This window comes from Panthera tigris, chromosome A1 (genome assembly GCF_018350195.1).
Source record: "Panthera tigris isolate Pti1 chromosome A1, P.tigris_Pti1_mat1.1, whole genome shotgun sequence".
Lineage (NCBI taxonomy): Eukaryota > Metazoa > Chordata > Mammalia > Carnivora > Felidae > Panthera > Panthera tigris.
This window is the reverse complement of record NC_056660.1, coordinates 205,410,545-205,435,664: the sequence shown is the minus strand read 5'-3', so window position 1 is coordinate 205,435,664 and position 25,120 is coordinate 205,410,545. Positions and strand designations below refer to the sequence as shown.

Sequence of the window (25,120 nt, the reverse complement as noted above, 5' to 3'; positions counted from 1 at the left end):
TAGTCCGGGCCACCCGGACCCGGAGCGCCCTCTAGCAGCAGTCGGGGGCGTCAGGCGCGCGGACGATGGCAGTGCCGGAGCGCGGGAAACTGCGGCTGCGCCGGTTGAGGTGCGCGCAGTCAAAATCAGGCCCCGTGAGACTGCGGGACTCGTTCCGTCGCGAGGTAAAACAAACCGGGGTCGGGGAGAAGGACTTGGGCGGGAATTCATAGCATTAAAATGGGATCCTGCCTTAAAGGAGTTTACAGTCCAGCTGAGAGGCCAGCCTAGACGCAAAGGACTAAGGGAAAACTCCATTGAAAAAGGGTTCAGGGGAGCAGATGAAGCAGATCAAGGAGGCCCTTGGTTCAACTGTAGGCTTCACGTCGGAAAACATAAGTAAATTGGGCCCGGAAGAATTAAAACCTAAACGTAGGTGTAGTTTATGTCTTGGAAATAATTAAGTGGGGAAACGTAACCCAGGGGACTGTTTAGGAAATTGAAAAGATTGTTAATTTATCGACGTGGCTATCTTGTGCAAGGGAAGACCAATTTTGTAGACCATGCTTTTCCAACCTCAGCGTTGTTTGTCAAACTGCATAATCTTTGTTGGAGAAATGGAGTCTCCTGTGCCCCGCAGGGTGTTTGGCTGCATCTCTGGAATCTACCCACTAGATGCCGTTAGCATCCACTACCACCACCATTTTACCTCCAGTTGTGACAATCAAAAACGTCTCCAGTCATTGCCAAATGTTCCTGGAAGAAAAATTGTTCACCCACCCCTGCCGCATTGAGAACTGCTCTTGTACAACAATGATTCTCCAAGGTGATCCTCAGACCCCTGAGGGTTGCCAAGGCTTTTTCAAACGATTTTTATGCTCATAGGAAGACCTCGTTGGCCTTTTTCACCATGTTAACTTTGCACTGATAATGGAAAAGCAGTGATGGGTAAAACTGCTGACAGCTCAGCTGGTATTAAGGCAATGATACCAAACTGTGCTAGTTGTCATTGCAGTTTCACCACCACACTCATACTACCAAAAACACAAAACAGAAACACTCAAGAATGTCCTTTAGGAAGCGGTAAAAATTATTAAAATGACCCTGGAGGAGTTTTTAATCTGTATCACAAAATGGGAAGTACTCATTAAGTACTTTTGCCGTGTATTGAAGTATGATGTCACCAGTAAAAGCAATTGTGAGATCGCATTATAAACTGAGGTATACACTTTTTTTGTGTGGGATGCAACTCTTATTTAGAAAACAGCCAGCAGTCCAGCTGGTTATTCAGGATTGGGTATGTGACAGGCCTTATGAAAATGAACAAAAGGAGCCTGTTACTTCAGGAAAACAATGGACAGTGTTGCCAATTATACTGTCCTATCATAGAAGTGTTATCATTTGCAGTATATAACTTCTGACATTAATTATAAAAGATACAAAGGTAGTAGAATGTTTCTTAAGAAGGGTAGAGGTTTACATGACTGTGTTCACTGCAAACCTCGATCAGTGACAATTCATCAAGTCAAATATTTATGATTTGCACACTTTTCTGTAATGCTTCTTCAAGCCTTTAAAACACATGTGTCTCTCGGACAAGACATTCAGCAGGATTTATGCCTTTATAGTCACATTCTTAGTGCTTGGTTCATAGTAGCTATATGAGGGGATATAATTTGTAGAGTGAATAATTAAGCGGTGCTTAAAGCTGTACTCCTTTCTAGGGGTCTTTCCCAAGTCTCCCAAATAACTTTACTCTGATAAAGGCTACCTCCAACACTGAGTTTTCACACTTCACCCACCACTTCCCTACTTACTTTGTCCTATGAACTTGATGTACTTATTAATATATTTAATACATTTCTCAGGCTATTTATTGACAATATGATCTTCCAAGTTGCTAGAAATCCTCTAAATTTATCAGACTTAACATTTATTGGCATTCACAATAAATAGAACAGTCTATTTGCCTACAATAGAACAGTTCAATAAATATTGATTTTTCAAACAAGAGCATTTATTGTACAGTTTTATACAGTCAGGGTAAATAAATATCTAGAGCAATTTATAAGTTCCCTAAAGAACAATCTTATGTGCTATTCATAACATTCTTTAGTACTGTTTTCTTTTGTTACAATTATCAACCTATTTTAACGATTTGGAATGCCAACAATCTGGCACAAGGCCTAACAGTGCCATACGGGATATAAGATTTCATTACAGTTGAATTCTAACAGTAGTGGAATTCTAACCAAATCTAATGTTAGCAACCAAGGAAAACTGGTAACCACTTTGGCTTTTATCGTATATATCTTAATATTTTGTTCAGGTGGTTAACTTTTAGATGAAATCAAAACTCAGTAATTTAGTTGACACAAAAATCACACGTCTGAGTGTTAAAATTTGTTTAAGTACTATATTTTATATTTAGGCACACTGTCAAAAAGGTGCACACATGGTCAGCTAGGAATAAGTGCTTTTTATTTAATTTTTCCGAAAGTTAAAAATTTAAGCACACTGTAACAGGAAAAATTATGTTTTCATCATCCACTTTCTAAATCAAAGTATTTTAAATTATATACCTAAATATACCCTGGTCGAAACATATGCGAACACATCTCAGAAATACTGTACCACAAAGATTGATCTCTACCCTATTACCAATTTATAGTTATGTTGTATGTGGAATTTCATTCATCTTGTCAGGAGAATTCACAATGAAAATAAGACTTCTGCTGTGTATGGAGGAGATGGACAAGAATTAAGGGGAAAAGATTTAAACAGCACACCATTTGTTTTTCATTCCAAGGATGCCAGTCCAAGCATAGATGCATGGAGTCCTACATCTAGTCCACCAAGCATTCATTGAGTGTGAATGGTAAAACTACAAGGTCAAAAAGCAGGGATTGGAGGGGGGATGGGGAAGGTGAAAGCACAGGACTTTTTATATAAAATCATTTAAAACTCTGAAAAACTACAAAAGCATCTCAAGAGAAAATATAATCAAAGTAAAAGCAATGGAATTTATTTCAGTGAAATTATTTTAAATTAGATATATTAAGCTCCCATATCCCCCAACCTGGTAGAAAATTTCCTCTTGGTGAGAAATCATTTATTTTAATGGCAAAATTTTTACATATCCGTAAAATCTGTTATATTTAAAACTATGTATACAGTACATTTCTGGCAAAAACCTTATACATCTTTCAGTTGTCAAGACAAAGTAAAAATATGGTTGCATAAATCACAAAAAATATAAATTGCTGAAAAGATAATAAAAAAAGATTAAAAATCATTTGCATTGACTCCCTTACATCTTCAGTTAGTAAGAATTTGCAAACTACAATAAATTTTTGAAAATTCTGATGCAGCCTCGACATATTCAACCAAAAGTTGTCATTTCAAATATCCCAGCTTAAAAAAGAATCTGCTGCAATAATCTGTGCGTTTATCATACTATTTGTACAAGTGCAATATTTAAATATCTTCAAAATAAAACTCAGTAACTAAAAGGAATCACAATAACTTAACAAGCAGCAAAGTTTACAAAATTAACAATTTTTAGAAGGTCCTATTTAATTGGTTCCTCCTTTCAATCCCCCCCCCCACTGTCCCACCACCTCCCCACAACAGCTTATAGAGACATTCTGACAATGTCTTAGTTCTATGTACAAATCTGTAACTTTTCAAAAATACAGTCTTCTGTTCTTAACATCAGGAACATAATGCTGCATTTAGAGACCCTACATTAAATCAATATCCCAAAAATGCAGGGCCACATACAAGTTATACAGTTTTGAACTTAGTATTTAAGTTGCACTCCTATTATTTTATACAGCTTTCAGATTCTAAGTTGAATAGATAAGTCCTGGACATAAGCAAGATTTTTCTTTTGAATTCACTGCATGTTTCTAGGGGTACTGGAACAAATCTACAACTATAGTTAACTGTGCAAGCTATCAAGACACTTGAGTATATTACTGTCTGGTTACAAAGGTGTTCACTGTATTTGCCAAAAATAGTCCTATAATACAAAAGTATTAAATGAGAAATAAGATAGCTCTTCTGCAATGGAAAAATGATTGATACCAAAGAAAATCAATACCTTGAAGTTAAAATAGTATAAGGCAATTATGGGTGATATAGTACTTTTATTTTTTATTAGCATACACAGGACACCAATTTTAACTGAAGTGACTTTAAATCTTCATTTACAACTATTATGGAATGCTACTAGGAAAAAGGAAGGATCAAGGAAAAGAAAGTATAGAGATCTTACAAAGATTAATTAAGCATCTTTAGGCAGTTCCCATAATGCTACTTTTTAAAAAACATGTGACCATTTAGAAGCACTAACTGATTCGTTCCATTATTTTATTGAAGTAATAATGTCATACCTGGCAATGTCTAAATTTTCACTGAATCCTGGTTTGAAATAGTCAGCTATAAAAGAAATTTGGAAGACAACTGGGGAAACCTAAATATGCATGATTAGATGACTTTAGGGAATTACTAATCTGATAATAGTATTATGTTTTTTTAGGAAAATGTTATTTTTTTTTAGGAGATGCTTGAAATGTTGAGGGTGATAAGTATGTCAGCAACATCCAAACGGTTCAAGGAGAAAAAAACATATATATCTATATACACGTACATATGTACACTATGTCTATATACATACATAGATATAAAGCAAATGTGGCAAAATGTTAACCAGTGTTGAATCTAAGTGGTAGATACACATGTGATCACCCTATAGCCTTTTTTATTTTTGTTTTTAAAAATGGTCACGATAAAATTTGGGAGAAAAAGTCTTATCTGAGCATTTAAATGGTAGGAAATATTCTGTGTGCTAAATCAATTTAAAAGATACATAATTGAATGACTAGAAATTTTTGTATACATTCAATACTGACGGACATGAGCAGCGGAATTTGTGAGATTGACAAAAACATGATTTATTTATAGCATATGCAACTCAGCTCTTGGGACAAAAAGAGAAATTTATGTACAGAATATAGTGAGACAAATTTTAAGATTTAACTTAGTGCCTAGAGTATCTGAATATGTAAGTTCTGTGTGTTTTTGGATTTATCAAGCTAAAGAAAAAATTTTAATTATGTCTAATTTAATCTTTGATATGCTTACCGTATACTAAAGAATATTAAGGGAAGAGATATGGAAGAGTTGTCCAGCCTGTCACTACTGGAAAATACCTGCTATGTAAGAAGTTCAGGATCCCCCCAAAACAAATCACCTATAAAGGTCTCTGGGGATTCTAGGCAAATATTTATTGAATAAATTTATGAAGCAATTATAGAACATATCAACTTGTAATAATACATGAAGGCCTTTATGGTAAATTAATATTCTACAAAGCCCTGTATACATTAAATATAAAACAGCCAAAAATCAAGTGAGCCTGAGAGACCTATAATTCATTGTGAAAATTACATTATGCTATATGCCTACTGAACAATGAACAAAATTATCTTAATTCATTTTTGCACGTTAGGCTTTTAACTATTAATCATGTTCCAATTCCTGTGCAAATTGCATTCCAAAAGGCCAATCCTCAGTTATAATTATGTATAACTTGATTATAAATGGAAGCATTTGGCTATGATTTTTTATGCATGCTTATTGCTATCAAAGAAATAAGCAAAGTTTTAGGTTTACTGTGCAAGAATTTTAATTAGATTCGCACACATTTCAAAAAATTCTATCGTGTGACTTCCAGGTCTTGGAGTTAAGTCAACAGGAGAAGAGTCAAGTGAGGTCACAGATGAGGTAAGTGAAGCTTCTGAGGATTTTCCTTGAGCATCAGCATCTGAATCATTCCTTTGGCAAGATCGATAGTTGCTAACTGATCCTGATCTCTGTGGAGTAGCAGTCCCTGATTTGGCTTCAGTAATTTCATCTGGGTAAAAAAAAATTTCAATTTATTATAATCCATTACACCCCATAATTTTTATTCTTTTAAGTTTTGTTTATTTTGAGAGAGAGCGCGCGCACGCATGAGGGAGGGGAGGAGGGGCAGAGAGAGAAGGAGAGAGAATCCCAAGCAGGCCCCATGCTGCCAGTGCAGACACAGCCCAACACAGGGCTCAATCTCACAAACCGTGAGATCATGACCTGAGCAGAAATCAAGAGTTGGATGCTTAACCGACTGATCCACCCAGGTGCGCTCCCACCCGCCAACAAAAGTTGAATAGTATTTAATTTGCTTCTTTGAGTGAGACCACTGACCACCTATCAAGAGCACATTTATTTTGAAAACGTTCTAAAATAGAGGTGATGAATCTGTGTTAAACCATTTGTCTTCTTTACATACAGTACGTATTCTCCTCATGCCTAATCAACATTGGGTATAGCACATAGCTACTCATCAGTATGTAGCTACTCATCAGACTTACACTCCAAAATTAATAGCCCAATAAACTAATAACATGGGGCTCAATAAACATCCTTCCCTAGCAATAAAAATTCATTTCTCTATATTAAAATCATAGAATAAATGCACTTAAAATTTGGAAGAAATCTTGGAAACCACCTCATCCAATGTTCATTCTATTGATAAGAAAACATAAACCTCAAAAAGTGTAGTGACTTGCCATAGGTAATAAAGAGGTAAATCTAGAACCTCCTTTGCCTGTCATCTCACTGCTTTTCACTCTCCCACTTTCTCTTTGTATTTAAGATCTCATGAAATGATTCCAATAAACAAATTAAGGAAAAACTAAAGTTGAAAATACAGTACACAAAAACAGTAAATGTTCATTCAACTGGCAAACCCAGGGGCTAATAAACCTAAGGTTATAAATTTGAGGCCAGTACATTACCACTCAAACCTGTGCCTTTCTGACACTAAGTAGGTACTATTCTTTTGTTTATGAAGAAGACAAAAAATTCATAGGTAAATCTAATAATTCCATAGGATCTTAGATACACAAAAGTGGTAACAGATCTTAATGGAGATGGCCAATGAAGAACTGCTAAAAACTTGTACTTAATTAAAGGCTCTGTTTATGAGAAAACATTTATATATACAGTTATACTCTTGAAATGCTAGGATAGAGTATTTACTTGATATTATGAGTCAAGTGTGCTCTGTCAGGCTTTTTAATAGATAGTGTTAAATTCGTTTTGAGAGTGTATGCATATGAGAAATCTGAATTAATATAAATTTCAAACCATGTTATAGTATCATATCATTTACTAAAAGCCTATTATAGTCTACTCATACAAACATTGGCATAAAGATATTTTTCCCATTTAAAAATAAAAATAAAGTAATCCCTATCAAAATAGCACACTACTGTTCACTGAACTAGAACAAACAATCCTAAAATTTGTATGGAACCACAAAAGACCCCAAGTAGCCAAAGCAGTCCTGAAAAAGAAAACCAAAGCTGGAAACATCACAATTCTGGACTTCAAGCTATATTACAAAGCTATAATCTTCAAGACAGTATGGTATTGGCACAAGATCATTGGAACAGAATAGAGAACCCAGAAATGGACCCACAAACATATGGCCAACTAATCTTTGACAAAGCAGGAAAGAATATCCAATGGAAAAAAGACAGTCTCTTCAGCAAATGGTGTTGGGAAAACTGGACAGCAACATGCAGAAGAATGAACCTGAACCACTTTCTTATACCATACACAAAAATAAACTCAAAATGGATGAAAGACCTAAACATAAGACAGGAAGCTATCAAAATACTAGAGAAAACAGGCAACAACCTCTTTGACCTGAGCCACAACAACTTCTTACTTGACCTGTCTCCCAAAGCAAGGGAAACAAAAGCAAAAATGAACTACTGAGACCTTATCAAGATAAAAAGCTTCTGCATTGCAAAGGAAATAATCAACAAAACTAAAAGGCAACTGATGGAATGGGAGAAGACATTTGCAAATGACATATCAGATAAAGGGTTAGTATCCAAAATCTATAAGGAACTTATCAAACTAAACACCAAAAAACAAATAATCCAGTGAAGAAATGGGCAAAAGACATGAATAGACACTTTTCCAAAGAAGACATCCAGATGGCTAGGAGACACATAAAAAGATGCTCAACATCACTCATCATCAGAAAAATACAAATCAAAAACAACAATGAGATACCATCTCTCACCTGTCAGAATGGTTAAAATTAACAACTCAGGAAGCAACAGATGTTGATGAGGATGCAGAGAAGAGGGAACCCTTTTGCACTGCTGGTGGGAATGCAAACTGATGCAGCCACTCAGGAAAACAGTATGCAAGTGCCTCAAAAAACAGAACTACCCTATGACCCAGCAATTGCACTACTAGGTACTTATGCAAGGGATACAAGAATGCTGATTCGAAGGGGCACATGCACCCCAAAGTTTATAGTACCACTCTTGGCTATAGCCAAAGTATGGAAAGAGCCCAATGTCCATTGACTGATGAATAAAGAAGATGTGGGGTGTGAGTGTGTATGTACACACACACAAACACACACACACACACACACACACACACACACACACACACACACACTGGAATATTACTCGGCATTCAAAAAGGATGAAATCTTGCCATTTGCAACAATGTGGATGGAACTAGAATGTATTATGCTAAGCGAAGTAAGTCAGAGAAAGACAAGTATCATATGATTTCGTTCATATGTGGAATTTAAGACAAAACAGAAGAACATAAGGGAAGGGAAGCAAAAATAATATAAAAACAGAAAAAGAGACAAACCATAAGAGACTCTTAAATGCAGAAAACAAACAGAGGGTTGGTGGTGGGGTGTTAGGTGGGAGGGAGGGCTAAAAACGGGTGAGAGGCATTAAGGAAGACATTTCGGATGAGCACTGGGTGCTCATGTTATATGTAAGTGATAAATCACTAAATCCTATTCCTGGAATTATTATTACACTGTATGTTAACTAACTTGGATTTAAATTTAATAAACAAACAATAACAAAAATGTCTGCTTTCTGCAATTAATAATTTACCTCAACTTAATCAATATAAATAGTTAAGATATTCTGGCAAACTATACATAATGGTAATCAGAGATATATTTTCTAAGTATAGGTTTTCACTTTCTAACTATTAAAACAGTAAACCAATACTTATCATAATTTAATGTTTCTTTAAAAATATTCAAGGAGGTACTTTTAAGATTTTATACTGAAGTAAATCATTATTTTGATGACCAATTAAAATACACCTAACTTAAGAAGTCTGAATATTTCAATTTGATCATCAGGCTGTCTCTGATTGTTTATGACTGTAGGTAAATAGAAATGCACAGCAATCTAAAATTAAGGTTAACAATGTCACTTTAACGAATTATGATCATTATCTTGAACATTATCTTTAGTCCCAGGAATCCCTATATCATGCTTTCATACAAAAGTGGTCTATTATTTAAGAACACTTTATTAAGAGATAAAATTGGAATCATGTAACTCACAAAACTAATACAGGATGCATACCTCTGATATGTCTCTAGTGTCAGGCTGGGAGCAAAAGGCTGGATGAGAGGAGAAAACTAATCATTAAGTCCCTTACCTATCCAAAACATTTCTCTCTCAGTCCCCTGTAAGAAACCTTACTTGACAAATGATTTCTTGTCCTATGAGCTACTAATCAAATCTATTCACACTGCCTTATCAATCAACTCTAAAAGGTAATAACTGTACTCTAATTCTTAAATGAAAAAAAAAATTTATTAAATATCAGATATAAAAAAATTTAATAAAAAGTCAACATTTATTTCTAAATAAAACATTTTATCTTACCAAAATGAACCACACCAAAAAACAGAAATGTGGCAGAAACTATCATTTTAGGATCGGACTGCATCTGGCTTTAAGGTAATCATAAAAGGACAATACACTGTAAGATTACAGCAAACCTAAGATTCACAAATGCTGACATCACAGAGGCACCAAATCTCACATTTAATGTTCTTTTGCTATTGAATTACTAGGAACAGTTCAAGAAGCTTCGAAAGAATCAAAGACTAAAAAGCCAAGTTAGGTAACAAAGTCTAGTTTGTCAACTAAGTTGTTTTGTGGAAGGTACATACCATCAATACTACGGAAATCCAGTAAGTACGTTCTACTATCCACTTGGTATAACTGTAGACTCATTTTGGAGTATGTACTTGTTACAGGATTCTTCCTTCGAACACGCAAATAATATGGGTTTACAACCTAGTGTGTGGTATGGACAAAAAGAAAGTCAAAAGCAGTTCTTCTATAAAACATTTTATAGACTACAGGTTTAGCAAATGTGCTTAAAGTCAGAATGCCCTTTCTTTTTTACCTTCCATTCGTAATCCAGTTGTTTAATTGCTCTACAAACTTCTGCCATGATATCATTCGGTCGACTTTGACTTCTAATTCCCAAATGCCATTTTGCTTTCCTTACACCTTGGTGTTTTGATTTCTGTGGGTTTAATTCATCGAGGGTGTGGCGTGCCCTTGGCGTTTCAGCAACCAAGAATGGTACTCTTTCAGGATGGGGCCGAGTCAAATGATGATCATCGAGAAAAGAATCAGGTGGGCTTGTTGCCAAGTAAAAATCTTTGGCCTCATTCATTATCCTCCTGTTATCTATTATGAGGTGATAGGCAACTGCCAACGGGTCCTGGTGATTTCTATTATAAAGGCAGCTGAGAACCTCCTCTTCTGAGCATTCAAATTTTTCACACACTTCTTTTAAGGCTTCATCATCAATCATGGTTGAACTATATGATGGATCCTCAGGAAAGAGATATTTTGGAAGATCCTGTTTAAACCATTCATGCTCCCTGAGACAAAGTTAGGAGGTGAGACTGTAAGTAACAGTTTGGGGGATTTAGGATATGAATTCATTTCTATTTATACACATAGGGTATTTTCATTTTTTTTAAACTGAGACTTTCTTCTGGCTCACATTTCATTGTATATATTGGGGGAAATGCTCCAACCTCCCTCAGATTTTAAGAGGGAAAAAGCAGTGCTGCACTAACTGGAAAAGAAATGTCTTCACTTTTATTTAAAGTTTTGGCACAAATGACAATGACAAACAAATGACCAAGACCAGCTTATTTCCAGTTCAGAAAAAAGAATATATTCTGTGGCTTCATTATTATAATATTCTTGATACAATGTTAGGTGAAAAAAACAACAAAGACAACTATCATTCACTGAACGCTTACTCTGTGGTAGATTTTAGGCTAAATACTTCGTATACATTATCTCACCTTATAAAACAACTCTATGAAGATAACAACTCTTCAAATATAAAAGGATATGTTTGACCTAAACTATGTCAAAAACTGCTAAAACTAAAAACATCATGAAAGGAAAAGAACAACGATTATCTTCTGGGTGATGGAATTAAAGATCATTTTCTGGTGGTTTTTTTTTATTTTGGTTTTGTTTTGTTTTGTTTTTGGTGTTTTCTAAGTCTTCTAATTGTCACATATTGCATTTAAATTGGAAAAAAAACCATGTAAAACACAAATAAAAGCACCTTTCACTTAGATATTTTAAATTTTAAAGAATGATTTATCCTTTTCCACTGGTGGTAAAAGCATGCCCTTCCATATGAAACTTACAAATCAGTAATTCCACATGTGATTCAATGTATAGTACCCAAAAAACAAAAGCATGTCATTGATTAAATTAAAAATTCCTCATTACTTGAGATGAACAAAAGGAAAAAAGGGAGTAATTTATGAGATAGAACTCAAATAGTAACACACAAATTTACTCCTACTGAAAAGCATTAATCCTAATGAGAATGCATAAAAGTCAAATACGAAGCATACCACAGAAAATCTTAAAGAGCCACTACAAAATTTAACATCCCACCAGGGTCTATTTTTATTTTCTTTCAAAAGAAAGACGTGTAAGTGAAAAGTAAAAGCCCTCCCTCCTACTAATCTTCCTTCCCTAAGGTAACCAGTTTACTGTGTATTTTTAAATACGAAAACAAATGTGCCTATATACTGTATTTTTTAACATACAAATGACATGACATTATACATACTGTCCTGCAACTCTTTCTTTCACTTAATTTAAATCATTGAAGCTATTAGATCTGATAATCTCCAAGTTGCATTATTACCTGATATCTTTGATTGTGGCCCTCTTCATGGGATCCACCTGTAGCATATGTTTCAAAAGGCTAATCACAGATGGATTTAAATACTGAGGGGTATAAAAGATCCCATCACATATCTTCTTAAAAAGAGTTGGCACATGATCATCATCAAACGGAAGGGTTCCACATAATAAAGCATAGAGAATAACCCCACTGCTCCATATGTCTACCTCTGGACCTGCATACAATCTGTAACAGGAAATACCAATTGGATTAAATAATCATTAGTAACTTGAGAGTCAATTAACCAAAAGTTTTAAATATGGATACTTTATAAAGAATTATTAGAGTATGGTTTCTATAGTCATTGCTTTACACTATACAGAAAGATTCTATATAATTCTATCATCATTATCTTTGAAAACAAAAGTTAAGAATTTTTTTAGGTTAGACTATAGCTATAATTCTGTTCTTACTCCTTTACTTTGTTCCTCATGATATCAATTAAGAATGTTCTTTAGTGATGAACCCTAAACCCACTCTCCCCCCAAAACCCAAGACTTCCTACCAAGGTAAAAGGGGCCTGAGGCTGTGAAAGAAAGCCAAGCTGACTGGTTCACAAAGAAGATCCTAAACTGGTATTTACAATACACTGTAGCCAACTGACTTAACTACTGCAGACTGTTAGCACAAAGTCTGGCTTTGGGGAAAGGATGTCTGTAAACTGATCAAATAAACTGTTGAACTAATCCATAAATAGTGCTTTGAATACAAGTTCCCACTCATCCAGGGCTCACAGAAAGACCTTTCCAAACTGGAAAATTAGACTTCAGAAATGGCCCATGCATATATGCATATTTCCATTTCTTTCTTTTATTTTTTTTTAAATTAACATTGCCCCCAGAATTGTTTTTTTCCAAAAGAATTTAGATGGCACAAATGAAATAATTTAAAAACATTCTTTGAACATTAAGCTGATCTAAAAAAATAATGATGAAGCTTGATAAATCTAAAATTAGGTACTTCTGCCTTAATCATAGCCATGACTTTACCCAAATATAATTTCTCTGAGCAGGCCAGGCAAGCAAGGTTATGAAAACAGAGAGAAAATACTATACTATTTCTGCATTCTGAATTAGGATATGACACATTCAAACAAAGAAACATGGTTTGAGTGAAACGTTATTAAAAGGTAATTATAAAGACTAGTAACAAACTTAGCCATCTGTTTTCAATTTCAGTAGTACAGTGAAAAACAATTACTCTTTAAAAATTAAATTTTCCTGTCATCTAATCTATTCAAAAAGCTGCACTGTATAAAGATCCTCATGTTCTCAATGCCGGTGGTCAGTAAATTGAGAGATTAGAATTCTTATAATACTGCAGTCTCCAGAAAATAAATGAAGTCTAAAGATTTTATCATACTTCAGTCCAATCCCCCAATCACCTTATCATAAAACAAAAAGCTACTACAAAATGTCTTCTATCTGAAAAATTAAAGGTACACATTATACTTTTAACCCTTCATCTAAGTAAACCATTTCTAAATAGTAGGTATTCCTGTATAATGCAAGTTTTTAATGTCTGACCTACCTTTAAAACTTGCTAGTTTTAAACCTTCAATTTCTTCCACCACGGGGAAAAAAGAATTCTCTTCTATAAATGGAATCCTTAATTCTTATGTTTTATCCCTAAAATATAACACTTTCTGGATAAGAAAAGAATAAGCCCTAAATGTCTTTCCTTTCACTACAATATGACACCACAGACAGACAAAATCTAGGGAAAAAAAGATAATTACAAATGTATTAGTGTGGGAGGGTGTCAAATACTACCTTCCTGAAATTACTTCTGGTGCAGCATAGTTGGGTGAGCCACAGCTTGTTCTTAAAAATTCACCATCTGACATCATGTTTGAAAGACCTGAAAATGTACAAAAAATCAACTATTCAAGATTTCCCAAGGAAATAAAAACAAAACTCCATTAAACAATAAAATTGGGTTTGCATTAAAGTGATAAATCATCACTATATTCTTTGCTTAAACAAATCCTAGTCTTTACTGTTCCCAAATATTTTGTCATTATGCCCTAAAATTTGTAATCTATTTCAGCATTTAAGGTTAGTGCATTATTTGGGGGCAGCTGAGTGCCTCAGTCACTTAAGTATCCAACTCTTGATTTTGGCTCAGGTCATAATCTCACAGTGAGATCCAGCCCTGAGTTGGGCTCTGTGCTGGCAGCTAGGAGCCTGCTTGGGATTCTCTGTCTCCCTCTCTCTGCCCCTCCTCTGACTTGTTCTTTCTCGCTCTCTCCCTCCCTCTCCCTCTTCCTCTCCCTCTCTCTCTCCCCGCAACCTGTCCTCAAAAATAAACAAACATTAGGAAAATTAAGTTAGTGTACTACTGGAAGTTAATGAGTATATATTAAGCTATTTGTTGTTCTGTTTATTAGAATAAACTCGGCATGTTTAAATTTATTAATAAAGAAATTACTAGAAAAAATGTAGATGAGTAGAAAAATTAAAATTCAAAGAGTCTATGACCCTGTTCTGATTCTTTTTTTTTTTTTTTTAATTTTTTTTTTTAACGTTTATTTATTTTTGAGACAGAGCATGAACGGGGGAGGGTCAGAGAGAGAGGGACACACAGAATCTGAAACAGGCTCCAGGCTCTGAGCTGTCAGCACAGAGCCCGACGCGGGGCTCGAACTCACAGACCGCGAGATCATGACCTGAGCCGAAGTCAGACACTTAACCGACTGAGCCACCCAGGCGCCCCCCTGTTCTGATTCTTTAAAAAACAAAACAGTAACTCTGAATATCAAAGCTCCCTCCCACATAGTTTTACTCCAAAAAGAAACCTCTGCCTTCTCAAAAATGTACTAGATAAAAATAATCATGAAAGGAGTGCCTCGCTGGCTCAGTTGCCAGCATGCAGCTCTTGATCTCAGGGTTGTGAGTTTGAGCCCCATGTTGGGTATAGAGATTACTTAAAAATAAAATCTTAAAAAAATAATCATGACAATTAAGGAATAAGGAAGTCAAATAATTTAGTCAGTTACAACAACAACAATAGCAAATCAGTAGCTCAGAGTTGACTGGCACTGCTTAGTGAATCTCTATAGATTAAAATACATATATTCAAATCTGAGAAAAATACTTATGAAATCACCTCTGATTAGAACTTAAGCTAAGCAAAATTGAGCTGCAGAGATTAATTTTTCTTAAATTTAATAAAATAATATCAATGGCAATTTATATAGAACATAAAAGGAAAATAAATTCATTTTTGACAATGTTCTTCCCAAGGTGAAATTATGCTTTTCTATCATGTAAAATATTTTACTATTTTTTTTTTAAATAATTCTGTTCATGGGGCACCTGGGTGGCTCAGTCGGTTAGGCATCTGACTCTTGATTTCAGTCCAGGTCATGATCTTACAGTGGCATGATTGAGAGCGCCGGGCTCCAAGCTGAGCATGCAGCCTGCTTAAGATTCTCGCTCTCTCTCTGCCTCTCCCCAACTTGAGTGCGTGCACTCTCTCTCTCCAAATAAAGAAATAAACTTCTTAAAAATAAATGAATGAATGACTGATTTTGTTCATACAGTTTACCTTCTGGCTTTCAGAGTTTGTATAACTCCATTCAGTCTCTTTCATCTTGCTCCATACTTGATCAAAAGAACATACTGGAGGGGAACCTAGGTGGTTTCATTGGTTACGCATGACTCTGGATTTGGGTTCAGGTCATGAGTTCAAGCCTCAGGGCGGGCTCTGCACTGGCATCTCAGAGCCTGCTTATAATTCATTTTCATTCTCTCCCTCTCTCTCTCTGCCCCCCACCCCCCACTTATGCTCTCTCTCTCTCAAAATAAACTTTAAGAAAAAAAAAAAAAAACTGGAAATAAAGTTGCTAACTTCTCCTTCACAAATAATAGTCTCTATTCAAATGATGTCTCTAATGCTGCCAATTTATTTACCTATTGTCCTAAAACTAAATTTTAAAGACATAAAGTTAAGAAGAGAATTCATCACTTCTTCTCCTTTCTGTATGCTCATAGGCAAAATGGTGAGGATACACTATTTTGGGATACTTTAGTCCATTGCATAGAAGTAAAACTTATCTGAAGAATGCTTTGATGTTCATTAAACATAATGAATATTCGAAACTATAAAAATCTCCTTACCAAAATCAGCTATCTTTGCATTCATGTGTGCATCAAGCAGGACATTTTCAGGTTTCAAATCTCTATGGACCACCATATGCCTGTGACAGTAATCCACACCAGAAAGGATTTGTTGAAACAGACGCCGACTTTCTTTTTCATCCAGCTACGAAAAGTAGAGAGGCATTTTAAAGGTGTGCTTTTCAGAAGAAATTTTTCTACCTACAACTCTCCAACCTATAAAACCATCAAAACGCATGAAACCTTCCAAATGAAACTCATCCTGAGATACTTTTGAAATGGGGAGATGGGTACAATCAGCACAAAGCCAAAATGCTAAGAGGATCTTGGAACTCAACTTTCTGTTACCACTCTTGTGACTACATTGCTTTCCCCTGTATTTCATGAGCTATTTCAAATAGTTTCAACTTCTCCTTGAAACTAGGTATGTTTTCTCCTATACACTGGAAACATTTAATCCTTCATTCCTTTAACAAATATTTATTGAACATCTTTAGTGTGCCAAGCAGTTCTAGGCACTCAAGATACAGCAATGAATAAAACAAAGGCTCTTAATCTAGTTGATGAAAATAGACAATAAAGAAATAAAGAGACCATTAAGGAGTATTTTAAGAAAAATAAAGCAGAATAAGGGCACAGAATTATGTTGGGGTGGGTGATACTATTTTAGACTATATGAGGAAGTAACATTCAAGACTGTTAATGAATTAGCAAGCAATCAAGTTATATGTCCTGAAATAAAGACTTTTTAGTTTTAACAAAAGAAAAACCTTAATTCATTTGTTTTATAAAATATAAAAACATGTATCTTTAGTCTGTTTTCTTAAAAAATTATCTTATGCAGGAACTAACATTTTAAAAAATATTCTTTAAGAACTTCCATTTATCCATTTATCCATATTGTCTTGTTTTAGGATTTTTTTCCCCAAAGCTATAACCATTATATGGATGAGCCTGTACCCATGAAGTCATATTTAATAAATAGCCTATTAATTCTCTATAATATGCAATTTTCTAACAGAGGTCACAAATTAGCATTCTGAAGCCAGACTTCTACACTTTAAATGGCATGGACAATCTGGGAGAAAAGGTGAACTAGTAATTTCTTTTGAAAGCAAAATTAAAACTAATGAAGTACAATGAGACACCCTTCCTCTAGAGAAAATAACCTGCTAATAATCTAACACATTTATTTCTAGAAGAAATGTAGGTTCACTTTTTTTAACACAACTTTATATTAAATATACTAAATGAAAAAAAGAATGTGTTCTAAATGTGAAATAAAACTTAATTGATTAAACAAAATATAATAGGTAAATTAACTAAACAGACTACAAAAATGAAAATTATACCATATTAACAATAAATACAGTACAAAAGATGAAAAAGGAGAAGTCTCCAAAGGAAAGTTAGAAGAGTTAAAGCATATTTGCAGTTAAACATGGTAGACTGAATCTTTTGTCTCCACACCTTCAAACATCACTAAAAGGACATTAGCATAAAAAGACGAAAAGAGCAAGAAAAGTGACAACAGAAAATCAGAAGGAGTCACCAAGCTATAGAGTGGATGAACGATGAAGACTTGACCAAACAGAGAAAGCGGAAACCTTAAGCCTGCAGGGTGGAAACCAATAATAAACTAGCCTGCACACAGAACTCTGGAAAAGCTTAGAAATTAGAAACCTTGGAAATTCGTGAAGGGAGAAATGAGAGGTGGACCGAAAGCAGGACAATTGGTTGAAGTTTTAAATTCACCCCTACGGGGGAATAAGACCCATGATTTGCTCTTGAGTAAGACCAAACCAGCTCTGTTCTCAAGGACACCAAGGCAGGCATGAGGCGCCCGAAGGAAAACACAGGGATTAAGTGAAAGTCAACATACTAACTACTGAGACTTGCAGGCCTCTTCCCAATTCAGCTCTCAGAGAACTGCAAGCTAAGCTAATACCCTCAAGGAAATTGGAACATTGCTTCCAGAGCAACCCTCTGATCTAAGGAAAACTATTTGAAATTACTGGTATTTGGTGCACCCTAACAAAATGGACAGATCCCTACCTATTCCACCTATGGGAAGGCTCACCAATCATTAAGTTCCACCTACATGAGCTTGGCATTTAGTACCTCACTCAAATATAAGTGGACAACCAAGAATCACCAGATATCTGAGGAAGGGCCTTTACAAAAGACAGAGACCAATAAAATGAACAGGAAAAAAAAAAAAAAAAAAAAAAAAGAACAGGGAGCACAAAAGGTACAGTAACAATGCAGGGAACAGAGGAAAACTTAAATAATAAATAAATAAATAAATAAATAAATAAGTAACTAAGTAAGTAAGTAACAACTGTTGACTCTTAGCTACAGAGAACAAACTGATGGTTACCAGAGGTGGGAGGAATGGGTGAAAGTGTGATGGGGATTAAGAGTACACTTATGTTGAGCACTGATTAAGTAAGGTACAGAATTGTTGAATCACTGTATTTTACACCTGAAACAAATATAACACTGCATGTTAACTACATTGGAATTAAAATTAAAACCTTAAAAAAAAACAACTAATTATTATCCTTAGACAGATAAGGTTATTATATCTGTGGAGCAGAACTGGCTATTTAAAAAAGAAAATTTCAGAGGCGCCTAGATGGCTCAGTCAGTTAAGCGTCCAAGTCTTGATTTCAGCTCAGGTCAAGATCTCACTCATCAGGCTCCATGAAACCTGCTTAGGATTCTCTCTCTCCCTCTCTCTCTCTGCCCCTCCCACATGTGCATACCTGCACACTTGCTCTCTCTCTCAAAATAAATAAATAAACTTTAAAAAAAAATCTAAAGAAAAAAGAAAATTTCAGAAAACAAGATCTTTGAAATAGAAAATATGACAGCTGAAATTTAAAATTTTTTAAATGTTTATTTATTTTTGAGAGAGAGGCAGAGACACAGCGTGAGTGGGGGAGGGGCAGAGAGAGACACAATCAGAAGCAGGCTCCAGGCTCTGAGCTATCAGCACAGAGTCCGATGTGGGGCTCAAACTAACCAGCTACAAGACCATGACCTGAGCCAAAGTCGGACACAACTGACTGAGCCACTCAGGCACCCCAACAGCTGAAATTTTAATATACCACAGAAGAAAAATGACCAAGAAATGACAAATGGAAAAGATAAGAAAACAAGATACCAATCCAACTTGTGCCTGTTTCCATTTTTCCAGGCATAGCATAGCATGGGGGGAGGGGGTACACTGTATAGAGAAGTGGAATACCTGAAAATTGAAATGAACCATGTTAAAAAATGGTAAAATCAAAATTAACTTGGTTAATGAGTTTGATTTTGATGAAAGTAAATAGATATGCTACATAGAACAAATGAGTGAATGATATAAAGAACTTTAGATTGAGAGGGAAAAAAAATGGCTTCTCACTGCTAGACACAGCTCTTCTAGAAAGAGGTTTTAGCCATACCACATAACCTGGGTATGAGAAAAACATGGGCAGGAGGGGCAGTGTTTACTTTTTATGTCCGTAACTTAAGAAACTGTTCAAAATATCTTCTAAAGTTCCTTCCAACTCTAAATTCTTTAAGTCTAATTCCTACCTCCTTCATGGAGCCTGTTCTTACTACTCCAGGTACATCAGATTTCTGAAACCAAAAAATGAATGCAATTTAAATGTGGCTAGGGTTGACTAGCAAGGCCTAGATCTTTAATATGTTTTGTAAGGATTAAATATATACTTCAAGATATATATTACAAGTATTTGTATACCCCAAAAGCATGAGTTGGAGGATCATGAGTTCTGGGGTCTCAATCCAATTCTGTCATTAATAAATCATGTGACCTTGAGTAAATCTATAAATCGTGAGTCTCAGCTTCCACTTCCATGTAAGTAGACTAAGGAAATAGTCTTTAAGGTCTTTTCTAACTCTAAATCGTCTATGATTCTAGACAAATATATGACTAAGGAAACTGGTTATTAAGTAGACCTCTTAACAAAATTGCTCTCTGACATCTTGAAGCTAGTAAGGAATAAGGGGAGTTACAAAATATATACAGGATTAAATCAGAACTGCTTACCCTTCCATTTTTACAGATATAATCAAATAGCTCTCCTCCTGAGACATATTCCATCACCATGAAAATATCAGATGGTGTACTGATGACCTGGTACCTGGTGAGAGAAAACATTTATCTACCAATATTAAAACATGTATATTCATCATTCAGTAAATATTTACTAAGTGCCTATAATATAGCAGGCACTGTGCTAGAATCCGGGAAAAGCTGCAGGGAACAAAACAAATTCTCTGCCTTCATGGAGTTCATGTTCCAGGAGCCAGGAAACAGACACTAAATAAATAAGCAATATCTCAGGTGGTAGAACTTGCTATGAAGAGAAATAAAACAAACTACGAGGAACCTCTCACACAGGGCATTTAAGGAAGGACTACTGTCCAATAAAGTAACATTTGAGCAGAACCTGATGGAAGGGAGCAAACCATACCACAATCTAGGAAGAAGGTGAGCCAGCAAGTGCAAAGGCCCCGAGGTACAAGTCTGTCTGGCATGTTTGAGGAATGGTAAGACGGCTAGAGCAGAGTGAGCTGGCAGAAAGAAATAGGATGTGGACTCAAAAAGCTAACTGGAGACCAGAGGACAGAACCTTACAAACCACGATGAGGCCTGACTTCTACTCTAAGGGAGATGCAAAGCTATTAAAGGTTTTAAGCAAAGTAGTCATGTGATCTGATCTCTTAAAAAGGAAACTTTAATTTATGGCAACAACATGAAGAACTGATGGGATGGCAAACGTGGAAGCAATAGTCTACTGCAGGAGTCTGTGACAGAGATGACAGTGGCTCAAACTAGGCTGATGGTAATGAAGGAATTGAGGAACACTCAGATTCTAGATAGATTTTGAAGAAAGAAATGGAATGGATGACAGGAAGTTCAGGATGGTTCCTAAGTCTCTGCCCTAAGGAACTGGATATTCACAGAGGGTGACAGCTGTGGGAAGAGCAGGCTTGGTGGAGGGTAACAGAAAGTTCAGCTCTAGCATCCCCATGGGGATGTGAAGTACGCAGTGAGTGAGGGATCTGGAGTTAGGGGAAGAGGTAACAAAGCAGGAGATGTGTATGGAGAAATCATCAGCATATGGACAGCACTTAAAACTACAGCACCTCAGCAAATGAGAAGAGAGGAGAGTGAAACAAATTTTGAGTCAGCTCATTCAGTACAAAAGCTAAGCAGTTGTCACTGACAGCCCGCATGAGAAAACTAAGCAATAAGTAAGTTATATGGAGACCCTACAATTGGCCACTGTAAAACAACCATAATATCACTGCCCTTCTGAAATACTGGAGTCCTAAAATTTTATCGGTCATTATTTGTTTTCTGAGATATAAGCAGTACAGGGGAACACCCTTTCTACTGGCTAAGTGACATCATGTGGAAATTTGGATGTCAAGAGTTTTTACTAGCAAATCATTGTTGGTTCTACAGCAACAGGGACACAGAAAGTTATCTATCAGAAAGGCATGTCCAGAAGACAAGAAAGAATGAGAAAGGTAACAGCTGATAAGCACAAGGGCAAAACATGAACACAGGCTTAGGTGACCAAGAACAGGGTTAGATATAGATAAATACATGAACAGGCAAAAATCTTTAAATCTTGAGGGAAGATTCAAGAAATGTCAGTCATCCTTCTCACTTGTCAGAGTAAGTTGGTTAACAAAAATTATTTTAAAATGATATGACTACATTTCATACAATCAGTTCTTACAGTTTAATTATATGAGGATGCCTGAAAAGCTTGAGGTTCTGAATTTCTCTGCGGATTTTTCCTACCACATCAAGGCTTCGAATCTTCTGTCGATTGAGTATCTTCACAGCAACTTTGTGCCCAGTCAATTCATGTTTGCCAACTGTAGGAGAAATAATTTTACCAGTTAGTGCCAGGCTTGATTAATAACATATTTACATGTATTCGAAGAGTTTGCACTCTCAGAAAATACTGAGCAAATTTAAGTTCCTTTCAATTCTACCTGATTTGCCTCTAAATGTTGTTTACATGTTCAAGAGTGATTAAGTGGGAGAATACATAAGAAACTGGCAACAGTGGTTTCTTCCAGAAAGGAAAACTGGAAAGCTAACACAGAGAGAAAGAAGAGACTTCCTTTTTGCTATATACTTTTTTGCACTTTTAAATTCTGATTTTTTAATTCTTAAGCTATCATACATACAACCTGAACTTTAAAAAAAAAAAACTGAACTTTTTGCTTTTGGTGAACAGTTCTATGAAGTTGAACATATAGTAACTGGTAAAGCCACCATTAGAATCAAATACAGAATAGTTCCACCATCCCCCAAAATGCCCTCATGCCACAAACACACTCCCCCTCCCTCTCCATAACCCCTTGAACCATTCAAATTTCAGTTCATGAGCATGCCATTTCTATTTTTAAGAATAAAATTTAAAAAAAATGTTAATGTTTTTATTTTTGAGAGAGAGAGAAAGTGTGCACAGGGGCGGGGCAGAGAGAGAGAGGGAGACACAGAATTTGAAGCAGGCTCCAGGCTCAGAGCTGTCCGCACAGAGCCCAACACAGGGCTCAAACTCATAAACCATGAGATCATGACCTGAGCCAAAGTTGGACGCTTAACCAACTGAGCTACCCAAGTGCCCCAAGAATAAAAAATTTCAGTGATTTTATTTCAATTCTGAATGCTATGCCCAGATAATCAATGGTAATAATAGGATTTAGTCTCCAAAATTTTAGCTTTTATTTACCCTTTCCCTAGAACCTACTAGAGAATATATATTCTATCAAAATTAGGAAGAAAATGAAGAAAGATAATATCCACTAAAGAAGGGATCAAATATAGGAGAAAAACTAAGAGATCTCCAATATGATAATGAAGCAAAGTCCTAGGTAACAGATGTGTAGAAGGCCTAGAGGCAACAAATCCAGACAGAAATGTGACAGAGGAGCCAAGATTGGGGGGGGGGGGGGGGGGGGGAGGGGGCAGATAAATTATTTTATAGGTTTGAAAGTTTGGAATGCTGTATTGAGAGAGATTTTACAAAAGCATTTGAAGATACAGGAAATTTAGCCTCAGGTTTAAAGAAAACTAAGAAAATGGACAAACCAAGGTTAACTTAATAACTCCAGGAAAAATGAAAAGTAATGTAAGAAAATATAGTCACAGGGCACCTGGGGGGCTCAGTTGAGCATCCAACTCTTGATATCAGCTCAGGTCATGATCTTGGGGTCATAAGATCAAGCCCCACAATGGACTCCACACCGAGCATGAAAACTGCTTGGGATTCTCTGTCTCCCTCTCTCTCTCTACCAGCCCCCTCTCAAAATAAATGAACATTTAAAAAATATATATAGTCACAGTATTGCCTTGGCAATAGTTTTTACACAGTCACAATTATGAAATGCTAAATGTAGGGTTTTTTAACTATGATATAATTATTAGGAGAATGAGGGTGTAGAGGAAAAGGTATAAGAGAACTGAAATCCATATCTACTCTAACAGAAACTCAACAACAACAATAAAAATCTGACAAGAATTAAGAAATAGTTAGTACACATGCATGGATCAATTTGAAATATGGAGGTTTAAAAAAAAACAACAACCTAGAGATAAATACAAGAAAAAACAGCTAAGAGTTGAGAGTGTGGGTAAGGAATTGTTTTATAAATACACCTCTTAGCACTATTTGACTTTTTGAAATATACATGTATCAATTTTTTTTTTTAATAAGTGGTTTAGGGTTTTAGCTTTTTAGGAAGAAAATGCTGTCTTCTAAAGTAGAACATAGTTTGTAAGACCAAGACCAATAGCTGAGAGCTTTCCCTGGTGATCTTGGTAATTACCAACTGAAAGGCAAAGGTAATGATAAATAAGAAATTCCTTCTTAGTTATTTATGTATGTTATGTGCTGAATTGTGTCTCCCCCCGAAATTCATGTTGGAACCCTCCCTCTCAGAATGTGACAGTACGTGGAAATAGGGCCTGTAAAAAAGTGACTGTTGAAATAGATCAGGTAGGTCTGAATACCCCCTGACTGGTGTATCTTTATAAGAGTAAATCTGTACACAGAGAGAGAGAGAGAGCAGGGGTTCACACGGGAAACCCTGGGAGGACACAGGGAAGAGGCAGCCATCTGCAAGCTAAGGAGAAAGCCTCAGAAGGCATCAACCCTTCTGAAACCTTGATCTCCAATGTTTAGCCTCCAGACTGTAAGAAAATAAACTGCTGTTCAAGCCATTCTGGCTGAGGTATTTTGTTATGGCAGCCCTTAGCAGGTAATTATGATATTTTTTATCATTTCCAAGTTGAAAACTCAATATTGATAATTTAAACTTCTTGTGTTTAGGGGTGCCTGGGTGGCAGTCGGTCAAACACCTGACTCTCGATTTCAGCTCAGGTTGTGATCTCAAGATCGTGGGATCGAGCCCCACCTTGGGTTCTGCACTGACAGCATGGAGCCTGCTTGGGATTCTCTCTCTCCCTCTCTCTCTCTGCCTCTCCCCTGCTCATGCATGCACACATGAGCGTGTGTTCTCTCTCTCAAACTAAGTAAGTTTTTTTAAAAAAGATTTAAACTTCTTGTGTTTAAAACATTATTTTAAACAAAGACTTTTTCTCACTATTCCAATCTAAATAGGCTTTCCTGCTTGATCTGGGATTTGGGATGGAGTTGAGCTTGCCCACCCTTTAGAAACCCTCAAGGATTATGAACCACTGCATGTTTTTAAGCAGGGGAGCAACAAGATAATTAAATTAGCTTTCTAAAGACAAAACTCACTGACTGCTCCTCACTTAATAGGTGCTCTTGGTGACTTAACAATAAAATTTTAGAACTAAAGAGAACTTT

The 25,120-nt window shown here is 35.8% G+C and overlaps 1 protein-coding gene and 1 long non-coding RNA gene across 11 annotated transcripts in view; one reads left to right on the top strand and one right to left on the bottom strand.

Moving 5' to 3' along the window:
• Positions 1-24: 24 nt before the first annotated feature.
• LOC122241104 lies at positions 25-20,874 on the top strand. Its single transcript, XR_006221070.1, has 3 exons — positions 25-164; positions 5,720-5,769; positions 20,324-20,874. It is a non-coding gene; the product is annotated as an uncharacterized LOC122241104 (long non-coding RNA).
• The window catches only part of PRKAA1 (protein kinase AMP-activated catalytic subunit alpha 1), a 45,690-nt gene continuing 23,552 nt past the window's right edge, over positions 2,983-25,120 (bottom strand). For 7 of the 10 annotated variants that reach the window (XM_042995964.1, XM_007095444.3, XM_015543509.2 and 4 more), the window contains 9 exons: positions 22,013-22,154; positions 20,308-20,401; positions 19,830-19,874; positions 16,245-16,389; positions 13,896-13,983; positions 12,085-12,309; positions 10,294-10,780; positions 10,055-10,181; positions 2,983-5,899 (listed from right to left, as the gene is read on the bottom strand). In XM_042995964.1, the coding sequence (XP_042851898.1) occupies positions 5,655-5,899; positions 10,055-10,181; positions 10,294-10,780; positions 12,085-12,309; positions 13,896-13,983; positions 16,245-16,389; positions 19,830-19,874; positions 20,308-20,401; positions 22,013-22,154 (1,598 nt within the window). In that variant the 3' untranslated portion in view covers positions 2,983-5,654. Of the gene's footprint in view, positions 5,900-10,054; positions 10,182-10,293; positions 10,781-12,084; positions 12,310-13,394; positions 13,468-13,895; positions 13,984-16,244; positions 16,390-19,829; positions 19,875-20,307; positions 20,402-22,012; positions 22,155-25,120 lie in introns of those variants that run through there. The other 3 variants (XM_042995943.1, XM_042995997.1, XM_042996006.1) reach the window with 3 other exon arrangements.